Raw genomic sequence first — 22,872 nt, 5'->3', positions numbered from 1 at the left:
CTGCATTCAGATGCTTATATCTTTCCTTTTCTCCTTTGCTTTTCACTTCTCTTTTTCTCACAGCTATTTGTAAGGCCTCCCCAGACAGCCATTTTGCTTTTTGCATTTCTTTTCCATGGGGATGGTCTTGATCCCTGTCTCCTGTACAATGTCACGAACCTCAGTCCATAGTTCATCAGGCACTCTATCTATCAGATCTAGTACCTTAAATCTATTTCTCACTTCCACTGTATAATCATAAGGGATTTGATTTAGGTCATACCTGAATGGTCTAGTGGTTTTCCCTACTTTCTTCAATTTAAGTCTGAATTTGGAAATAAGGAGTTCATGATCTGAGCCACAGTCAGCTCCTCATCTTGTTTTTGTTGACTGTATAGAGCTAACCCTAACCCTAACCCTAACCCTAACCCTAACCCATCTTTGGCTGCAAAGAATATAATCAATCTGATTTCGGTGTTGACCCTCTGGTGTTGTCCATGTGTAGAGTCTTCTCTTGTGTTGTTGGAAGAGGGTGTTTGCTATGACCAGTGCATTTTCTTGGCAAAACTCTATTAGTCTTTGCCCTGCTTCATTCCGTATTCCAAGGCCAAATTTGCCTGTTCCTCCAGGTGTTTCTTGACTTCCTAGTTTTGCATTCCAGTCCCCTATAATGAAAAGGACATCTTTTTTGGGAGTTAGTTCTAAAAGGTCTTGTAGGTCTTCATAGACCCATTCAACTTCAGCTTCTTCAGCCTTACTGGTTGGGGCATAGACTTGGATTACTGTGATATTGAATGGTTTGCCTTGGAAATGAACAGAGATCATTCTGTCGTTTTTGAGATTGCATTCAAGTACTGCATTTCGAACTCTTTTCTTGACCATGATGGCTACTCCATTTCTTCTGAGGGATTCCTGCCCGCAGTAGTAGATATAATGGTCATCTGAGTTAAATTCACCCATTCCAGTCCATTTTAGCTAGCTGATTCCTAGAATGTTGACGTTCACTCTTGCCATCTCTTGTTTGACCATTTGCAATTTGCCTTGATTCATGGACCTGACATTCCAGGTTCCTATGCAATATTGCTCTTTACAGCATCAGACCTTGCTTCTATCACCAGTCACATCCACAACTGGGTATTGTTTTTGCTTTGGCTCCATCTCTTCATTCTTTCTGGAGTTATTTCTCCACTGATCACCAGTAGCATATTGACACCTACTGACCTGGGGAGTTCATCTTTCAGTATCCTATCATTTTGCTTTTTCATACTGTTCATGGGGTCCTCAAGGCAAGAATACTGAAATGGTTTGCCATTCCCTTCTCCAGTGGACCACATTCTGTCAGACCTCTCCACCATGACCTGCCCTTCTTGGGTGGCCCCACAGGCATGGCTTAGTTTAATTGAGTTAGACAAGGCTGTGGTCCTAGTGTGATTAGATTGACTAGTTTCAGTGAGTATGGGCGACTGCGACCAGCGCATTCAGAGTGGGAGGCTGCGACCGGAGCATTTAGCGTGGGCAGCTACCCTACATCCAAGGTCAGGGGCAGAAGCCGAGAGGATCCCATGCCCGAGAGGAGACGGCCAAGAGGAGTTTCCCCACATCCGAGGTCAGGGGCAGCAGCAGAGAGAGCCAGGCTGCGACGGCGCAGGAACAGCTGAGAGGAGCTACCCAACGTCCAAGGTCTGGGGCGACGGCTGGGAGGAACTACGCCACGCCTGAGGCCAGGGACAGCAGCCTGGAGGAGCAATCCCACCTTCAAGGGGCAGTGGCTATGCGGGCACAGGAGAGCCTAGAGGAGCTATTCCACGTTCACGGTCAGAAGGGGTGGCAGTGAGAAGATATCCCTCGTCAAAGGTAAGGAGCAGTGGCTGCGCTTTGCTGGAGCAGCTGTGAAGAGATACCCCACGTCCAAGGTAAGAGAAACCCAAGTAAGACGGTAGGTGTTGCAAGTGGGCATCAGAGGGCAGACACACTGAAACCATACTCACAGGAAACTAGTCAATGCAATCACACTAGGACCACAGCCTTGTCTAACTCATGTACTTTTTAGTGGACTGCTAATCATAGATAAAAGAAACACCGCAAGGCTGTGAAAATTTTACCAATCTCCTCTCCCACAGTGTACATCTTGAGACAACATCAAAATCAGATTAACCAAGGGGAATGGTCTCTGGACAAGATGTCTCTGGGCAGGATATATTATATCCATATAATTAAGAGTGTAGACTTTTGAAGAAAAACAGGTTCCCACATAAGATATATTGTTTTGTCATGTAATCATTAGCTCTGGGCTTAAAGAAAGTGAGTGTTAGGCTAAAGATTGTTGACATAGAAACTCAGAGCTTAGGGAAAAAAGTCCTACATGACTAAGGTGAAGGAATGTAAAAAAATGTTTGCCTCCTTCTCCTCCTTGAGGGCCCAGGACTCCCTATCAACCTACCTAAGAATAACTCTCAATACCATATTGGGGCTTCCCTGATAGCTCAGTTGGTAAAGAATCCGCCTGCAATGCAGGACACCCTGGTTTGATTCCTGGGTCAGGAAGATCCACTGGAGAAGGATTACCCTACCCACTCCAGTATTCTTGGGCTTCCCTTGTGGCTCAGCTGGTTAGGAATCTGCCTGCAATGCAGGAGACCTAGGTTTGATCCCTGGGTTGGGAAGATCCCCTGGAGAAGGGAAAGGCTACCCACGCCAGTATTCTGGCCTGGAGAATTCCATGGACTGTATAGTCCATGGGGTCGCAAAGAGTCGGACATGACTGAGGGACTTTCACTTTCACCATATTAACAATTGAAGACTAAAAAGTACATGATCATCTCAATATATTCAGAAAATGCTTTTGACAAAATTTAAAACTCATTTATGATTAAAAAAAAAAAACTCTCCACAAAATTGATATAGCTAGAACACACCTCAACATACTAAAGGCCATATATGACAAGCCCAGAGCCAACATAATCCTCAATGGTGAAATGCTGAAAGCATTTCCTTTTGAGATCAGGAATAAGTAAAAAAATGCCTACTCGTTCCACTTTTATTTAGCACAAAGTCCTAGCCGCTATAATCAGACAAATTAGAAAGGATGAAATAAAATTATCATTGTTTACAGACTACATAATATTATATGTAGAATATCTTAAGCTATTAAATGAATTCAGTAAATTTTAGGACACAAAGTTAACACATTAGAAATCTATTGTATTTTTATACACTGATAATGAACTATCCGAAAGAGAAATGAAGAACATAATCCCATTTACAATTGCATCAAAAAGAATAAAATTCCTATGAATAAACATCAGCAAAAAAGGTAAAAACTAGTACTCTGCAAGCTATAAGACACTGATAAAGGAAGCTGAAAATGACACAAACAAATGAGAAAATATACTGTGTTATGAATTGAAAGGGTCAATATTGTTAACATGACCATACTTCCCAAGGCAGTCTACAGTTTCAATGCAATCTCTATCAAACTATTAAAGGCATTTTTCACAGAATGGAACAAAAACTTTTAAAATTTTTGTGGAACCACAAAAGACTCTAAATAGTCAAAGCAACCTGAAGAAAGGAAGACAAAGCAGGAGGTGTAATATTCCCCTGATTTCAAGCTGGACTACAAAACTACAGTTATCAAACAATATAGTACTACACAAAACAGATCATACATCAGTGGAATAGAGTGGAGAGCCCAGAAATAAACTGACAGTTATATACTCAATGAATCTACAGCAAAGGAGGCAAGGATATTCAATGAAGAAAACAGAGCCTTTTCAATAAACTGGTACTGGGAAAACTGGTCAGCTACATGCAAAACAATCACATCATATACAAAAATAAGCTCAAAATGGGTTGAAATCTTAAATGATTTTAAGACTATAAAACTTATAGAGTAAAACATACACAGTATGCTCTTTGACAGTGGTCTTAGCAATACTTTTTTTGAGTCTATCTTCTCAGCAAGGAAAATAATAGCAAAAATAAGCAAGTGGGACAAAATCAAAATAAAAAGCTTTTGAATAGGGAAGAAACTATGAAATGAAATGAAAAGACAGCCTATTGAAATGAAATGAAACAAAAGACAGCCTATTGAATGTGAGAAGGTATTTGCAAATGATATATCTAATAATGAATTAATATCCCCAAACTACAAAGAATTCTTACAACTCAACATTAAAACAAACAAACAACCTGATTTAAAAATTGGTGGAGGACCTGAATAGACATCTTTCCAGAGAAGACAGGCAGATGGGCCACAGACACATGAAAAGTCACTAATCAGCTCAAAGTCACTAATCATTATGGTATGTAAATTGAAACCACACTTAGGCACTGCCTGACACCTGTCGGAGTGGCTATCAACCGGAAGACAACAAACAGCAAGGACATGGAGAGAAAGCAACTCTTGTGCCCTGTTGGTTGAATTGTAAATTGATGTTGCCATTATGGAAAACAGAATGGAGTTTCCTTGAAAACTAAAGAGTGAACCGCCATCTGTGATAGTGAGGTAGGACAGCAACTTCAGTTCTAGGTGTTTTCCTGAAGAAAGAAAAAACACTAATTCAAAATGATGTACGCACACCAATGTTTATTGCAGCATTATGTACAATAGGCAAGTAACCTAGGTGTCCACTGACAGAAAAATTGATAAAGAAGATGAGGCATATATACACATAATGAAATGCATTATTCAGTCGTAAAGAAAAGACTTACAATTCACCACGACATGGATGCAAACTAAAGGACATTATGGCTTAATGGAATAAGTCAGACAGAGACAGATAAATACCACTTCATCTTACTGTATGTGGAATCTCAAAAAGGTGAAAAAAAAACAAGCAAGCATAACAAAATAAAAACACACTGAGAGATACAGGGTCCAAACAGGTGGTTGTCAGAGGGGAGGCGGGTGGGAAGGGGTGAAATAGGTTAAGGAGATTAAGCGGTACAAATTTTCAGGTGTAAAATAAATAAGCTACAGGGATGTACTATGCAGCAGAAGGAATAGGGTCAGTAATATTGTAATAACTTTACAAGGAGACAGATGGCTAGACTTATGATGATCACTTCAAAATGGATGTAAATGTGAAATCACTGTATAGCACATTTGAAACTAACATAATATTGTACATCAACTATATTTAGTAAAAAAAAAAACAAAAAACATTTTTCAGTGTATCTGAGTGAGTGAGTGAGTGAACTCAGCCATGTCCGACTCTTTGTGACCCCATGGACTGTAGCCCACCACACTCCTCCATCCATGGAATTTTCTAGGCAAGAGTACTGGAGTGGGTTGCCATTTCGTTTTCCAGGGGATCTTCCCGATCCAGGAATTGAACCCAGGTCTCCCGCATCATGGGCAGACGCTTTACTGTCTGAGCCACCAGGGAATCTGTAGAAAGCGAGGGACATCTCCAAACTCTCAATCACTCCCACACAAGTCTGATGTGTAAGTAACTTCCTGCTTTAGCTAGGATTTGAGCTACACTGAGACCTGACTTTAGTCCTTTGCCTGAAAACAATGAGGGGTGAAGGAGACAATTTGGGAGGAGGACAGGAATTACCTTGTGAGATACGGAGTCAGATACAGTCTTCGTGTATTCTCTATGCAAGGGTAGATTGTCCTCCTCTGTAAGGAGGGAGATACTTCTACACATGTGGATTTACAGAGAAATTTAGGTGTTCAGGGTTTTCAGGTTTGCCCATTATTTCCAGCTAGAAAATGTCCAATTTTGCGATTAGGTCTGGGACTTATTTCCAGCGTGGTCTACAATAGATGTGGAGTTTTTAAAATGTTGCCATTAATATCTGTGAGCATTCATAAAGTGTCTTGAGATATTTGGCTTCCCTGAGCCTATTGCTTTCTATAGTAGATTCCTAGGGCAGTTAATCAACCCACTGTACATTTCTTACCTTCCTTCTCATACTGTTGAAATGTCATCGGCACCTGATGATCCAACACTGCACCATTCATCTTCATCTTTCCATAATCAGCCCCAGATGAAAGTCTTAGTAACTGTAATGCCACTACATACCATGCACAAGTTATCTTAATTTAGTATTCCTAGAAAGCAGAGCCCGGGACAAAAGTTTAAGGGTAACCCAGGGGGGGCTGGATTGAGAGACAAGGAGACCCAATCAGGGAAAGCAGGAGAGACAATACACAGATGGTTTCTCAACCGGACAAAGATAAGTGTTGCTTAATATGAGACTGTCTGAGGGGCTACGGGAAATATTTCTTAGAAGCATCCTCCTGAAGAAAGAAAGGGAGGTGTGTTTATTCATCCATTCCTCTCATATTGGTAAAATATTTGCTCCACAAACGATTAATCTTGTCAATTCTAGGTTGTATGTGCATGAATTCCAAGGGAGTTCCATAGCAGAGATGGATGGAACAGCAACAGAAAAGGGGGAAAAACCCTAGAGAAGGAAGCTAGAAACACCCTGCACAGGCCCAACAAGAACCACTGTTGGAAGCTGGTTTAGCACCTGAACAGAGCCAGCCACCACGGTTGTGGTGGAATAACAGAAATGAAGCCAGGGAAGAATCTGAAGAGTTTCTGACAATCTCTGTGACTCAGCAATCGTACTCTTTGGTGTCCAGTCAGCAGAAAAGCCTACATGTGTACCCCCAAATGGTAACAGGGCTTCCCTGGTGGTTCAGCGGTAACAAATCCACCTGCCAATGCAGGAGACATGGGTCGGGCAGATCCCCTGGAGAAGGAATGACAACACACTCCGGTATTTTCACCTGGGAAATCTCACGGACCGGGGAGCCTGGTGAGCTACAGTCCACGGGGTCACAAAGAGTCGGACATGACTTAGCGACTGAACAACAACAACAACAGATGGTAACAACCCAAAGTCAGTGGATAAAGTGCAGAGTGATAATGTTCAACACAGTAAGGCAGATAGAAAATATATACGCTTGAATCAGTTTAGTTAAAAATGGGTGAGTTTAGCCTAAGGTCTTAGCAGGTGGGGGCATAGTGGTTTCTTTGGGGGACAGAGAGTGTATAGAGAGTGCTCTTGGCACTGCCCCCGCTCCCCGTCGGCGCCCTGGTGGATACTGCAAGGGTCAGCTGCTACAGCTCCCAGTTGTCCCCTGTTACTTTGCCGAATGAGAGCATCCTTCCGGGGAGCTACACCTGTCTCCCCAAACCAGGCCTCAACTGATAACGGTTGACACAGGGATGCAAAAGGCTAATTCCTTTGCCTCAAGGTAGGACTAACGGTAATTCAGTTTTTGCTCCAGAGTTCCTTGCCCATGAGACCAAAGCAAGCTCTGTCTCAGATCGCGTTCTTCAGCATTTTTTCGCTTTTTCCTGCTCTAAAGTGTTTTTTCCCCTCCTCCTGAGAGCACTCCTCCCCCACTGAAGGCACCTAGAATCCCTGTTTCAGGCCCTTATTCTGGGGAACGAGCTAAGAGAGAGCTGAGCCGTGATAGGATTGTGTGGGGGATACATACTGTCTTGTGAGATGCCTCCTGCATCTTTGGTTAAGACATAAAAACACTTATTGGTTTGACTCACCATTTGAAATTAATATAAGATCCTATTCATCAATGGCCAAATGATGAATCCTTTAAATTGGCACTATTTGAAAGGGAGATTATTTTGAGAGTCCTCATCATAAACAGCTGTCATAACGGCACTTAGGGAGGATCAAATTGAAAGCAGGTGGCAGCCCTGCAGCTGCAGATGGAGAGACGTCCTTATCACCAGACACAGGACTCGCAGGGCTTAGAAGCCTGTATACACAAACTCTCGACTTCAGTTCATGATCCGAACCAAACTCTCCTTAGATTCTTCACTAAATTTCTTTGTCTTCTCAATTCCTCACAAGTTTATTGCTTCTGTATCTTAACAAGCTGCCCGCTTGAGGTCTCATTTCTATGCCACCTCCTTGTGCATGCATTAAGTTAAATGTCTTTTTCTTCTGTTAATCTGTCTCATGTCAACTTAATTATTAGTGCTGCCACAAGGGCTAAAGACGGGTAAGAGAGACATTACCCCTCCTTGACACTGGTCATGTTTTGTTTCTTGAGCTGGGTGAGGGTTCCATGGAGTTATTAACTTTGTGATAACACATTGATGGGAATATTTACATGTGCACTTTTCTGCAATTATGTTGTATTTCAATATGAGAGGGACTTAGCCAAAGGGAAGGTTATACTGCTGTCCAAATTGTTGACTTAGCTGCCTGCCTCAGAATCATGAACACCTCAAAATATTCCCAAGATTCTCTGTGTTCTTGGAAGTCTGTAAACATTCTGGAATTCACCTATGTCTCAGCACTAAAGAGTCCGCCTGCAGTGTGGAGATGCAGGAGGCATGGGTTCAAGCCTTGGGTTGGGAAGATCCCCTGAAGGAGAAAATGACAACCCACTCCAGAATTCTTGTCTGGAAAATCCCCTGGACAGAGAAATCTGGTGGATTACAGTCCACAGAGTTGCAAAGGGTGGGACACGACTGAGGAAGTGAGCATGCAAACACTGAGCACCCTCCGAGGTGTGCCTGATGCTCACAGGGTTCAGAGGCTACCTACAGGACTCCTGTCTCCATTAACACCCTCCCAACTCAGGCATGAGAAACTGGACAGTGTTCCTCTGGGAGAGCTAGCTGTGCAGCTTTAACAAAATCTAAAATCTTGGTACCTTTGCACAATGAACGTTTATTTCTTAAGTAAAATCTACTGAGGTTTTGGGTGACTGTTCAGAGCGTTGGCCTAAGAATTCAGGCTTCTTCCACCTTGTGGAAATCCTCTCAAACTGTGCTTCTACAACGGCTTCCCCAGTGGCTTGGCAATAAAGAATCCTCCTGCAATGCAGGAGATGCAGGAGACACAGGCTCGATGTCTGGGTTGGGAAGATCCCTGGAGGAGGGAATGGCAACCCGCTCTAGTACTCTTGCCTGGAGAATCCCATGGACAGAGGAGCCCGGGGGGCTGCAGTCCATGGGGTTGCAAAGAGTCGGACACTGATGACTGAGCACGCATGCTTCTGCAATCCCCACAGCGCTGGAGAAGTTTCCACCGGCATCCAGGGTTTCCATCCAGAAGTGACAGTGGTCACTTCTGGGCACACTCCCCTGGCCAGGACATTCCAGGTGCCACTTCCCACTCCTCCCTTCCACAACTGAGGGGAACTGAACTGTGGAAAATGTAACCCTTCCATGTACTCAGAAGGAGAGAAGAGGACAGGCACTTAGAAAGCACTGCCATGCTGTCACTGAGCTTACCAAAAACCAATTTTGGAACCTTTATAAGGGCATGGAAAATAGATTCTCCCCCTTTCTGTATGATGTAAATTCCATGAGAAGGGAGAATATCTGAACTTTTCATCTATTCTCATTTCACACATTAATATATTGCATAGTTGTCTAATTCTTATTTCAAATTTGAAAATCTCTGAGTGACTTTAAAATCAGAAATAATAACATAACAAACATAAAAGAAAGTTTTAGAAACAGTAGAGACAAGGATGGCTTTATTTCAAACATAAAACACTTTATAACAAAGTTGTCCCTTGCGTATCAGGATGGTAGTAATGGTTGCTCATACGTTCTTGAATTGTTTTCTGTGGTGAAGGCTCATATCTCGTCTCTCTCTCTCTTGAGAGAAGACATCACTGAGAGTGTTTTCCACTATCAATGTCAGAGTCTCATATTTTGCAGAAGAGTTTCTCTCATTGTAAAACTGGCCCATATGAATCCATAAACTATAACCCTGACCTTAGTTAGGCCTCATTTGGGGAACTAAATTACAGTAGTATATAGTATATAAAAATTACATTCTAAATCATAAAAAAATGCTGAATGAGGTATAAATAAGATTATACTTTAAAATAAGATTATGCTTAAAAATAAGATTATACTTAATAACTTTATTTTATTTAAATATATGGCCCTTCATGGAGAAGGCAATGGCAACCCACTCCAGTATTCTTGCCTGGGGAATCCATGGACAAAGGAGCCTGGTGGGCTACAGTCCATGGGGTCGCAAAGATCGGACACGACTGAGCGACTAACACGACACATGGCTCTTCAGGAAACACCTTCCCTAGACTTCTAAAACATACTTTTCTGTTTAACCTTGTAAACATTGGTCAATTTTTTCTGCAGTTGAACCAGCTATTAGCTTTTAGAAGAGTCAAAATTCTCTTAGTTTTGGGATCAAATTTGTATTGCCTTCTTCCATGGAAGAAATAGAAAAATCCTAGAAGTAAAACAAAGGAGACATTATATTATACAAATGATTTCTAGGTTTAACCTGAATTATTAAAAAATCAAAGTCATTTGTAAGAATAAATATTTTTGGTATTTTCTGTTCTAAATAACAATACTGATGATATTCTGTGGCAACAAAAGAGAGGAGTATATAAACTCACTTACCACCTTTCTGGAAAACAGCATCAACTTTGTTGCCAATTCCAGGAAACTCTTCTGCTATCATTTTGGGATAACCTGCATCCATGGACTGTTTATATTCATCATACCTGGTCAAAAAAATAATTGGACTGTCAGAACTATTTGTTAAAGGTATAGGAATTCATCAGCAAGAACGTAATAAAAACTTTTTCACAGATTATGTATAAAATAGGAGGTGAGATGAGGTGAGTACGATTCTGGGTGGACTAGAAAATTTAAAAGGTCCCTCTGAATTATAACATCTAATTCTAAGTTCTCCAGTGGGTGCCATTAATGTCGAATGCAGTGAAAGATAAGTTCCTGGTGGCTGCAGCAGTTCTATGAAGATGAATGCCCTTCTCTTCACATTATCTTTCTCAATTCAGGCTCACGTTCTTCCTGGATTTCTAGGACAGATATGATCATTACTGGTCAATGGACTTTGCAACTAGAAAAGCTACTGCCATTCACAGCAAAGGCAGCCAGCCAAGGCAATATGAGACTCATGTCTTAAATGAGTCAGTCTAGTAACTTCTACATAGAAAGGACAGGTGTCCTCCCATGTTCTGCACCCAGTCTTTACCTCCAGCATTTGTTGGCAACAAAGAAGTATGTTTTCCCAGTATCTTCCTCAGAAACAGCAGCATCGATACTCTTCACCGTTCTCGGAAAGCCAAAGGATCTGTAGATGTCCCTGGGGTATCCGCGGAGCACATCCTGCCCCTTAACAGCCCAGTACTTGTTACCTGCCAATCAAGAAACCGGGATGAAAACCCTTGCCAAGGGCACCAGTAGACAGGAAGCAGATCTCCAGCTAAATGCTTACTCTCACGTGCGAGGGCAGTGTCCCCACTGCACATCAGAATCATTTAGGGAGATTTTTGTGTTTTTTCATTAGTATATTTAAGTTCTTTTTCCAAGATGATTCTAATCTGTAGCAAGCTTTGGGAATGACTGGTTTATGGAGCTGGGGACCTCTTTCCAAAGTTCAAACGACTAAAGAGTTCATCATGCCACCACAGGGATAGAAATCTTTGCTTCTCCAGGTTGCCCACAGGCTGCAGAAGTTCACCCCAAGGTATCCTAAAGGCCAGAGGGTTGTAATGACTCACAGTCTGTAATGACTTGCGACCCTGGGTAGAAATCATTACATCTAACTTGAAGACGGTTCCAAATCCTGAAATTTAGGCTGTGTCCAGATTCTGCATGTTTCACTCCGTAAGTGAAGTGAAAGCTGCTCAGTCGTGTCTGACTTTTTGTGACCCCATGGACTATAGAGTCCATGGAATTCTCCACGTCAGAATACTGGAGTGGGTAGCCTTTTCCTTCTCCAATACTTAGCAAACCCCAAGTCAAATAAAACTGGTCTTACATCTTGAAGCCAGCATTGTTCTTATTGCACAAATATTCTTATTTATCCCTCGGGGAGGGGAGGGGGGACAGTTTGAAACTTTGTGTATCTAAAATCCTATTTATTTTCATTATAAAAGAGCTAGAAAGCTCATTTCAAAGTTTATTGCCCATCTGAATTGTTTCCAGTTCTTTGCCTTGAGAGGATTACTAGGTCAGGTGTCTTAATGTTTGTCTATAACTATGCCAAACATATATTTGCAGAAAAACTGTTACTTGGCATAGTGTTGTCAAAGTAAGGAGCTGATCATTGGATTGGGGTTTTATTCTGATAGAATCAAAAAGTTTGCCTCATTCAATTCATGGTAATTAAGGACTTTTCACACTTTAAAGTACATATGAATTGCCTGGGAATCTTGGTAACATTCAAGAAGGTCTGGAGTAGGATCTGACGACATAGATGGACTTTGTGGGCCTTATGCTAAGTGAGATTCTGTGATTCTCACAGACCTGGGACAGAATCAACGCAGCTGGTCTGCGAGGCATACTCTGATGGCAAGGCTGCAGAGCCCCCATCTGGCTGTCGTGAGGCAGCTTCTCCTTTCAGGAAAGCAACTTGCGGAAGACAGGCTCTAGGAAACCAAGCGACTCCAATGTTCCTCTCAGTTTTATTCCTGGACACCCCAGGGAGGCGGAGAGGATTTAAAATACATAGTTTGCACAGAAAATCCTTTCGTAAGTCCAGATTCACAAACAAGCCAGGAAATCTGTGTCTCAAATTTTTTCCCTTAGAAATGCACTCTGCAATTCTTAGCTAAGGGGATGGACTCCCACTGACATGGTATGACTGCTCAGTTTGTCAAAAGTCCATGGAAAGAAAGTCGGTAGTAATCTCATACATGAACCCAAAGCAGAAGAAAACTTAATTGGTAAAAAGTGAAAGTGAAGTTGCTCAGTCATGTCCGACTCTGTGACCAAGTGGACTGTAGCCCACCAGGCTCCTCTGTCCATGGGATTTTCTAGGCAAGAATACCGTGTGGGCTGCCATTCGCTTCTCCAGGGGATCTTCCCTCCCAGGGATCGAACCTGGGTCTCCCGCATTGCAGGCAAATGCTTTACCCTCTGAGCCACCAGGGAAGCCCCAACTGGTAAAAACTGAGAGCTAATTGGACAGAGGAGCCCAGCAGACTACAATCCATGGGGTCGCAAAAGAGTCAGACATGACTTGGTGACTAAAGAACAACAAAAATTGGAAGTACTACCTTTGAAAAACCGGACCTCATCCCTGTCGGCAACCTCATAAGCAGCTTGAAGTCCATTTGGGAGACGTGGCCAGAAAACAGAAATGAAATTGAGCTCCACTTCTGGGTACAAGGGATTTGTGCGCATGTAGAACCTAATTTGAAAAAAAAAAAAAGGCTTTGATCAAATACATAGCACGTTCTGGTGCCATCCAGGCCCTTCTAGGGGCACTGGTGGCCTGTGGGCTAGTGTTCCACATGTGGCTCTCCAAAGTGGAGGTGGACAGGAGCTCTGGTCTGTAGCCTTTGCTTACTTTCTTGGTGGAAACTCCAACCACTGCAGATTTCAAGACATTTGCAGTGGTACCTCACTGTATAGTATTTCCCCCATACAGGCATAAGCCATCTCAGGAATATAAATAAATAGAAATATATAGCAAAATAATTGCAAAGGGATGCAAAGGGATGGGGCCTTCCCTGGTGGCTCAGACGGTAAAGAATCTATCTGCAACGGAGGAGACCTGAGTTTGATCCCTAGGCTGGAAAGATCCCCTGGAGAAAGGAATGGCTACCCACTCCAGTATTCTTGCCTGGAGAATTCCATAGACAGAGGAGCCTGGTAGGCGAGGGCTACAGTCCATGGGGTCACAGAGCTGGACATGACTGAGGGACTAACACACACGCACACACATACCCCCCCACACACACACAAAAAGGGATGAGTTATAATTATTTTTAGTGCCTTTGGTTTAAATATAATTTTAAATTGATATAATTAAACTTTTAATAATGCTGTTTAACAACCAGCTTGCAAAATTCTCCAATGGCACTGGCTAGGACACAACACTAGCATTCTGCATATCGAACAAACTCTACCTACTTCATGCCCTACCTCACAGAAATCCTGTAAGAGATTACTTCCATCTCACGGATTAGAAAATGAGTTCAGGGGGGCAGAGGGATGTGTCCAAGGCCATGCGACTGATAAGAAGCAAAGGGTAGTTTAAACCTTAGCCACTCCCTGTGTGCTCCTGTGACCAGCAGTTCACAAAGTGGGTTCTACAGTCCCACATGTGCTAAGTCACTTCAGTCGTGTCCAGCTCTGCCTATTATTTGTTAATGACAAAGTTGACTCCACGGTCCACAGGGACTGGGGTAAAGACAAAGCATAAACTGTCGTGTGGATCCGCAGGGCAGACTCTGGCCTTCTGATCCAGTGGCCTCTGCCTGCCTGTGAGACCTGGGGCAGGCCAGTCGCGGTCAGTTTCCTGCCGTCCATGTCTCCACGACTTGGTGACATCTAAATGACCTCAGTGTCCTCTCAGGTCTTGCGGACCTTAGACTCGGCCCTGTTCTTCGGGGTCATCCCTCAAGTACTTGCTTTGATGAGCTGTCCTGATGTACTGAGAGCTTTCCTTGAAAGCCGTATCTTTCCTAGTACTCCCCAGCACTGAGCCATCCCCTGCATGTATCCGTCCTTATCTCTTAAACTCCAGATAGTAAAGCAGAGGCTGAGATGCAGGAGGAGCTGACTCTCCTGCCTTCTGGGGCAGCTATGACTGTGACCCAGTAGAACAGCACTCCAAGAGGAAAGTGGGGAGAAGCCAGCCTTTTAAAGCACCCCTACTTTCTATGCTTGCTGGGCTGTGCCGTTCAGAAGAAGACTGTTACTATTTTCCTGGTCCTTTAGGAGTCAGAACTGTATGCAGAGCAGCCCTACTTCTTGCACGCAAGGGGACCCTAGACTTCTCGAGGTCTCATGCTACCTAGGGAGCTCTGGGACCCTCCTCTGAGGACGGAAACTCACTGTGACCATCCATTCCCCACCCCCTCCGGGACCTCATGAGCTTCTGGGGGTTCTCCCTGTGCCTATCCGTCTTTGCCTCCTCCCAGCGTTGGGGGCACAGAGACTTGTTATGACCACAGGCTTTGGAAGGGCTGTCTTTTCCAAGATGATACTTCAAAGGGGTCTACACAACCCTCATCATCATGATAGTGCTGTGAAAAGGACCAATTTCTCCTAACAAAATTCTGATGTACTTAACCATCCCAAAGAGTGACAAAAACAGGAAGAGGCCTGAAGCAGAGTTCAGAAGACCGATTACTGCTCTGCCCAGTGAACTCGGTACCCTGAGGATCTCTTTCCTTCTCTCTACTTTACTTTGCCGATCTGTAAAATGGAAGTATGTTTACTGATTTGCTACATCAGTGGTAAGTTTTCTGAGAATCAAGTGACAGAATACATGCTGGGGAAAAGTTGTTAAAAATTCATTATGTTGTGCAAGAGCAAGCTATTGTTTACACTTAATTATAACTATAATTATGTATATAAACAAATGTAATAAATAATATGTGAAGCATAGTAGTAGCCCATATAGCCCCATAGTAGTGAGTCCTATTATTCTTACAAATACAAAATGCAAAGAAGAACTGTTGTCTTACCGGTCTTTGAAGAACATCACTTCTCCCCGAATTGTAGTTATGGCATCAAAAGTTAGCTTCCTATCACACACTTCTGGGGTTTGTGGGCCGACTGGCTGAGTGGGATTTTGGGAATGTCCTAAAGGAACAAGAGATCTGAAGTTAGTTCTGCCTGGCTTTGGAAAATTGCATAACCAATGAAGGCTTCTTAAAAGATAGACAATGGATGTTTTAAGGACCACTTGTCTATGCTGTTTGTCTGTATACCCACCATAGATGGCCTGGATCCCATCAATGTCATCCTGAGAAAGCTGAACATCGCCACTGAAGATGTAACTGGGGTACATCAGAGCCCCAATGTCAGTAGAATGAGCAAGTCCAAGGGAATGGCCAAATTCATGAGCTGCCACCCGATACAAGTTATAATCTAAAAGGGACAATAAACCCATTTGCAATTAATTGAAATGTTTTCAGTTTTGAGACATTTAAGTAAGAAGTAATCTACAACTGTACAAGGATTAATGTTCTTATTTTATCAGTAGGTTTTTGAGGTATATAATTTTTTTTTCTGAAAGGTGAGAAGGATGCATTCATTAATAGTGAAGAGATTACATGCTCAGGCATGTCTGACTCTTTGCGTCCCCATGGACTGCAGCTTGCTAGGCTCCCCTGTCCATGCGATTTCCCAGGCAAGAATACTGGAGTGGGTTCCCGTTTCCTTCTCCAGGGATCTCCATGACCCAAGGATCAAACCCAAGTCTCCTGTATTTGGCAGGCGGGTTCTTTACCACTGAGCTATCTGGGAGCCAGTGAAGAGATTGGTTAAAACTTGAATTCTATGATTACAATTAAAGAACAAATTCAGCCAACCAAGGCTCTAGCACAGATTAGTCAATTTTGTCAGTGGTTATATGGCATATATAATTTCACTGAGAAGAAATATTCTTCTATAAACACAATTTTTTTCCTATTTATAGACTGATAGATGCTTAATGCTGGAAATTTTAGAAAAAATATATAGTATCTTCTCCCTTAATTTCTAGATATCTTAATAACATTGTTACACTTTGGTGTGTTTCCAGGAAAAAAAGATTCTGTGTAGATGCCCACAAGGAAAACATTAATATTTTCAACACTTTCTCAATAGAAATTTCAGAGTAGCCCATTTGTAACCAGTAAGATGGTCTTACTAACAGAAGTAATTCTCTTATAGTTTCTAAATGTGTTGTTAATTTTCTAAGTGGTAGCAGCAAAGTGGCTATTTCTATTAATGCATTCTTTCAGTTAAATCAACCAATATTACAATGAACTGAGAAGGTGGGAGGAGGGGGGAGGCTTGAGAGAGGCAAGACAAGCTGACTTACCTTGGAAATTGTTGGTCCACCATTCATCATCATCAAAATGAGCGTCTCCTCCGATACCTGCCCCTGGTTGAAAAGCATGAGCAAGGTTTCCACCAGGTCCATCAAAGGGAGAATTGTCACGATGATCTGCAAGAAACAGAATTCATCAGATGTTTCTCTAGATTCTTATTTAGCTTAACCCAGGAGAGTAAGCATTAACTTTGCTAAGAGGCCAGCAGATTTTCAGCAAATGAGATCTTGTTTCCTTCTTAAGTCTGTAAAATCAACACTCTTTTTTAAACAAGGAAATCTATCTGCAAAGCTGAAGAGATTCAAGGGCAAGGGGGAGTTAAGGTAAGAATACTTTCATGCTACAAAAAGAGCTTACCACCCCTGACAAAGGATATCATTATGTCCGCTTGACCCTCAGAGACCTTGGTGAAGGTCAAGGGTGTGACATTGCTCCAGAGTTGAAAGGCTTTCTCAATGGCTTGGTCCACATCTGCTCTTGACAGGTCTGGGGTGTAATTTTCAATCCTTCAAGTGGAATAAAAGACAGACACATCAGATTTCATTTCTCATGGCTCTGATGGGAAAGAGCGCTCCCACTCTGGTGCTCAATCTGATTACCTGTAGGTCAGGTTTGTGTTCTCCCAACGAGGATTTCCTGGAGTAAGAACAAACGGAGCCACGTCGGGCACCCCACATCTGGGCTGCTTCATCACATTCAGGGTTTCAGCATCTGGTTTCCCGGTCACTCTAAGCCCAAAGAATTTCTGCATTTGCTTTAGCTTTTCAATTACGAGGCCACCGTTTCTCTGCCTTTCAACTTTCTTCCCATCACTGTTCAGGTTGTAGTAGTTTTCCAGGTATTTCTGATGAAAGATAAAATTATCGAAAGACTGAATGAGAAATCCTCCAATTTTACTAAATACTGATGGTTTATACTGTCAAACCTGAAACAAAACACTACTTTTAAAGGTTCCACTTAGGTTGCATGGTCCTTATTATCCTTATTGTTGGTGGAAACTCATTTTGGAGTAGAACTCCTCTTACCACTATTTACTATGAAGTCAGAATTACAATGTTATAGAGACATATTTGTATGTTATTCCTTTAGTTCCCTATCACTTTTAACTGGAAAATGAGAGTCTATGCACAGCTAGATACATTTTGGGGGAGAATACCCTTTCTGGAAAAAATCTCTCTTTGTAGGAAATGCATCCTTAAATAAACTCTGTTATACTATTACTGGGGGCTTCCCTCATAGCTCAGACAGTAAAGAATCCACCTGCAATGCAGGAGACCTGGGTTTGATTCCTGGGTCAGGAATATCCCCTGGGGAAGAGAATGGCAACCCATGTCAGTATGCTCACTGGGGGAAGCCCATGGACAGAGGAGCCTGGTGGGCTCCAGTCCATGGGGTCACAAAGAGCTGGACACGACTTAGGTACTAAATCGCCAGCAGAACTGCATACTGATACTATTCTGTTATATTGTGGAAAAACCCAAATAAGGCTTTTGCGTCTTAGGCATGTGAAGTTGAGCATTTACCTTCACCGTCTCCACATCTTGTTCTTGTGTTTCTGAAGTCGCTGCTGGGAAGCCGTGGGACCCCACACCCCAGAGTAGCAGCAGCAGCAGAGGCAGTCTGGGCATGTTGGTCTCTGTCTTCCTTCTCAGCTTAAGGAATCTGATAGCTCCTACCTCTCTGCTGCTCCAGTGTCTCAACTAGGAAGCTCCCTCTTTATATACAGGTTCTGGAACTTCCAGGAAGCCGGCAGCTGTCTGACTCACATTTCATAACATCCTTTGATTAGCTATGAGCAATCATCACGAATGGTGACTCCAAGCAGAATATCTGGGGTCGTTTGGTGTTGCAATCGTCATTACCATCAACAGGACGTGGGCAAAGGAGACATATCCACCACGTAAACAATTGTTTTCTCCAATTCATTTCTATCCTGTTTGAGAGAGACCTTCTTTTTTTAATTATTATTATTATTTTTTAATAATTTTATTTTATTTTTAAACTTTACAATATTGTATTAGTTTTGCCAAATATCGAAATGAATCTGCCACAGGTATACATGTGTTCCCCATCCTGAACCCTCCTCCCTCCTCCCTCCCCATACCATCCCTCTGGGTCGTCCCAGTGCACCAGCCCCAAGCATCCAGTATCGTGCATCGAACCTGGACTGGCGACTTGTTTCATACATGATATTATACATGTTTCAATGCCATTCTCCCAAATCTTCCCACCCTCTCCCTCTCCCACAGAGTCCATAAGGCTGTTCTATACCTCACCTTCTTATATACACAGATCACAGAGTACGCCACGGACTTAAAAAAAAAAAAATAGCAGGCTTTGCTACTTGATTCTGCTGGTCATAAAGTGCTCTGGGTACACACACCTTGCTTTCCAAGCAAAGGGCAAAACTGCTGACATGTATGCCCTACGGCTGCTCAGCACTGCACAGACAGGCACTCATTTGTGGGTGGCTCTCCTGGGTTCCCTAGTGGCCCAGATGGTAAAGAATCTGCCTGTGATGCAGGAGACCCAGATTCCATCTCTGGGTCAGGAAGATTCCTTGGAGGAGAGAATGGCTACCTACTCCAGCATTCTTGCTTGGAGAATCTCATGTACAAAGGAGCCTGGCAGGCTACAGTCTACGGGGTCACAAAGAATCGGACATGAATTAACACTCACTTTTTCTTCTGGGTTCAGCGGGGTTTCTTTCCACCTTTGCTAAACTGCCTTGTACACTATTTCATAGCGCTATAGTGTCCCTTAATCTTCATTCAGGCCCAGAATTTGAGAATCTGGGCTGAGAAGACCCCCATCCATGGGTGGGGTATGTGGTAACTCCCTACCGGGTGTAGACACTGTCCAGCAGAATCACGGGACGAGTGGAATCCTTCTCTGAAAACTGTCAGGCCCATTAGGTGAGCCAGAGGCTTGTAGACGATCAAGTGTGAGTCTGAGATCTTATTTTAGTCATTCTCATTCCCCTCAGTGTGAGCACATGTCTGCTCCTTGGGGATAGGAAGCAATTATTTCGTCTTTATGCATGCACTCATTCAAGTAGTAATGTATTCATCCACTTCAAAGACCTTATTTAGCATCCTCTGTGCACCAGTTATGGTGGGATGAGGGTAATTAATGAAGAAACAGGGCCTTCCCTAGTGGCCCAGTGGTTAGGAATCTGCCTTACAATGCAGGGGCACAGGCTCAGTCCTTGGTTGGGGGGGTGGGGGCAAGATCCCACAGGCCTTGGAACAACTAAGCCCACGTGCCACGCAAGAGTCCCTCCAGTGAAAGGATCCATCATGCGGTCATGTCTGACGCTATGCTGTAGCCCACCGGCCTCCTCTGTCCTTGGGATTCTCCAGGCAAGAATACTGGAGTGGGCTGCCATGCCCTTCTCCAGGGGACCTTCCCAAACGGCAACAAAAGATCTCACCTGCATGCCACAACTAAGACCTGATGCAACAAAATAAAAAAGTAAATAAACATTTTTAAAAGAAACACGTTTCAAAAAATAAAAACAAACAAGCAAACATGAGACACCTTAACATGACTTGAAGAGAAGTCTGTACACAGTTTCACAGATTAGCTTTACCAGAAATAGGACAGGAGAGTATCTGTACCCGGTCTAGCCCTACGTTTTCTGATCTCCATTAATGCTTCTACCTCCGTCATGAGTTTTGCCAAATATTAGTGACAACTTTTATATTACTTTTGTACTTTTCTTTAAATTTCCTCTAAAAGTTTTGCCTCAGTATAGTCTGTCATATCCATAAAATCATAGCTTAATGGGTTGTTATTTCTGTGTGCAAATTAAAATAAATAACTGGCTATATAATGAAAAACGTCTGCTCATTATTCATGTTCCACAGAAGTGTCTTGAGGCCATAGTGCTATCCGTTACACGCTTGGTGAGGCAAGCTGGCCTGCATCTGCAGCTTCCTTTCCTCCGCGCCCCACCCCTCTTCCTTGAAAGAGGTTAAGTACAGGGTAAAGTTGAGAAACCCTGGCGTGTGTTCCACGTGAGTGCTTGATGGGGTCGTCCGCCTTCCCACCACGTCAGCTTTGCTTTCTCAGGACTTTTCTCACTGTACCAATTTGCTTTCCTTGTCATGCTAAGAAACACATCTCACATGTAAATCTTGCTTCAGTATTTGTTGAATTGTTTTGAAAGAGCTTGTTTCCTCTCTAACTATTTAACCGCAAGTCCCTCAGCCAAGTGAAGCAACGTGTGAGTTAGCGGCGGTGAGAGGGATTGGAAGGCGGCCTCGCGGAGATGAACTCCTCTCGTCCTCACAGCAGGATACGGAGGGTGAGGACAGCTTCAGCGGAGGCGCTGCCCCGCAGGCAAGGAGCGTGCCGGAAGGGGCCCTTCCTGCGAGAGGCAGGGCACGGGCTGCGTGTCCGGGCAGCAGGCAGAGGCGCTTACCTTGGCGTTAGCGAGTCTGGTCAGTGTGACGTTGTCCCCGACTCTGCCAGGGCCTGGGGAACAGGGGTCACTAGGTTGACTCAAGAGAGCAGCGTTGTAACCATCTGGGACGGGGCAAGGAATTATAGAAGCATCACGCTGGAAGAGTCTCATAAGCTGTTCAATCTGGCAACAGTCTCCGTCCTATGATCTAGAAGTTGTCAAACTTGGTAAACCACTTTAAACAAAATCAGGCTTTCCTGACGGCTCAGCTGATAAAGACTCCGCCTGCAATGCGGGAGGGTTCAGCCCCTGGGTTGGGAAGATCCGCTGGAGAAGGGAAAGGCTGCCCACTCCAGTATTCTGGCCTGGAGAATTCCATGGACTGTGCAGTCTATGGGGTCACAGAGTCGGACACGACTGAGTGACTTTCACTTCACTTAAGCAAAATCTCTTTCTTTGTAAAATGGATTCATTTGGCTGTGTCGGGTCTTCATTGAGGCACGTGGGTTTCTCTCTAGTTGTGGTGTGTGGGTTTAGTTGCCCGTGGCATCTGAGATCTTAGATCCCTGAAAGGAATCGAATCAGCGTCCCTTGAGTTGCAAGGCACATTCTTAACCACTGGACCTCCAGAGAAGTCCCAAAGGAAATATTTTTGGGAAGACCAATTTGTGAACTGGATGTTAACAGAAGTGCTCTTATGAAAGACAAAAGGGGCCGGAAGTCCCACCTACATCACTTCCACTTTGCCCCCATGCCCCCTTTCTTTAGCAAAACCCCCAGTTTCCAGGAAACAATGAGTATCCAGTGCAGTGAAGTGAAGCTCAAAAACCATCGATCTAGTCCAGGACCCTGGTTTTTCAGTTGTAAACTAAAAAGCTGAGTAGTTGCCTACAGGCCTGAGGTCACACCTCTGCAGGAGGACACACGTGAGGGGAAAGAAAAGACAGATCCTGCACTTCCACCTTTTTCTCCTGGTCTGAGTCCAGAGGTCATGACTTAAAAGCTCTAAGTGTTTTGTTATAACTTCAGGCCTGTTGAAGTGGATTGGAAACTGGATACCTAAAACAGCTTTTTGTTACATTTCTTGTTCGATTAGCAAAGAATTTTATTTACGTTTTTCTTAAGCAACAAACCTCCAAGATTCACGTGGTCTTGAATCTTGAAATTTCCAGTTAGGTATTTGTACCAGAACATGTAACTTCCGGGCTCATGCTAGTGAGTTATCTATTTGTGAGTGAAAAATAGAACACAAAAATCTAGAACAAAGATCTGGTGATTAATCCTACCAAAACCCTAGCAATGTTTCTGAGAAACTCAGCATAGTTTCTAAGAAACTCAAAATGTGTTAAAATCGTATTGCTCTTCACATCCAAGTGTTTTTTTCTCTGGGAGCTTCTTCTTCCCCCATAATCCCTTTTTGGGTGTAAAAATTTGTGAAAATTTCCCCTGGGAGAATGTCAGCCACAAGAGGGCTTGTAGAGGTGTGGCTGTATCCAATGACTCCACTTTCAAAACAGGCTAATTATGCCCACTCTGGCTGCTCTGTGGAAAGACTCAAGTGTGTTTGTATTTTTCCATAGTAAAGTCAGTCTTGGAATTTCACTTGTGCTTCACATTACTTATGCTTGGAAATTCAGCCTTTTTAATTTCATAATTCAAATTGAGTGTCAGTTGTTTTTTTCTTTTCTCTTTT

General features: G+C 43.2%; 1 protein-coding gene across 1 annotated transcript; it reads right to left on the bottom strand.

Annotated features, from left to right (window-relative positions):
* Positions 1–9,449: 9,449 nt before the first annotated feature.
* Positions 9,450–18,636, bottom strand: LOC112579733 (interstitial collagenase). The gene is made up of 10 exons (XM_025267019.3): positions 18,295–18,636; positions 17,371–17,615; positions 17,129–17,277; positions 16,762–16,887; positions 15,669–15,824; positions 15,419–15,536; positions 12,998–13,131; positions 10,969–11,131; positions 10,371–10,474; positions 9,450–10,194 (listed from the first exon to the last, which is right to left on the bottom strand). Exons 1-10 carry the CDS (start codon positions 18,397–18,399, stop codon positions 10,085–10,087), a joined length of 1,410 nt encoding a protein of 469 aa, XP_025122804.3. The 5' UTR covers positions 18,400–18,636; the 3' UTR covers positions 9,450–10,084.
* Between the last annotated feature and the right edge of the window lie 4,236 nt (positions 18,637–22,872).

This window comes from Bubalus bubalis, chromosome 16, assembly GCF_019923935.1.
Source record: "Bubalus bubalis isolate 160015118507 breed Murrah chromosome 16, NDDB_SH_1, whole genome shotgun sequence".
NCBI classification, from domain to species: Eukaryota; Metazoa; Chordata; class Mammalia; order Artiodactyla; family Bovidae; genus Bubalus; species Bubalus bubalis.
The sequence above is the reverse complement of the archived record's forward strand: the minus strand, read 5'-3'. Positions and strand labels throughout refer to the sequence as shown.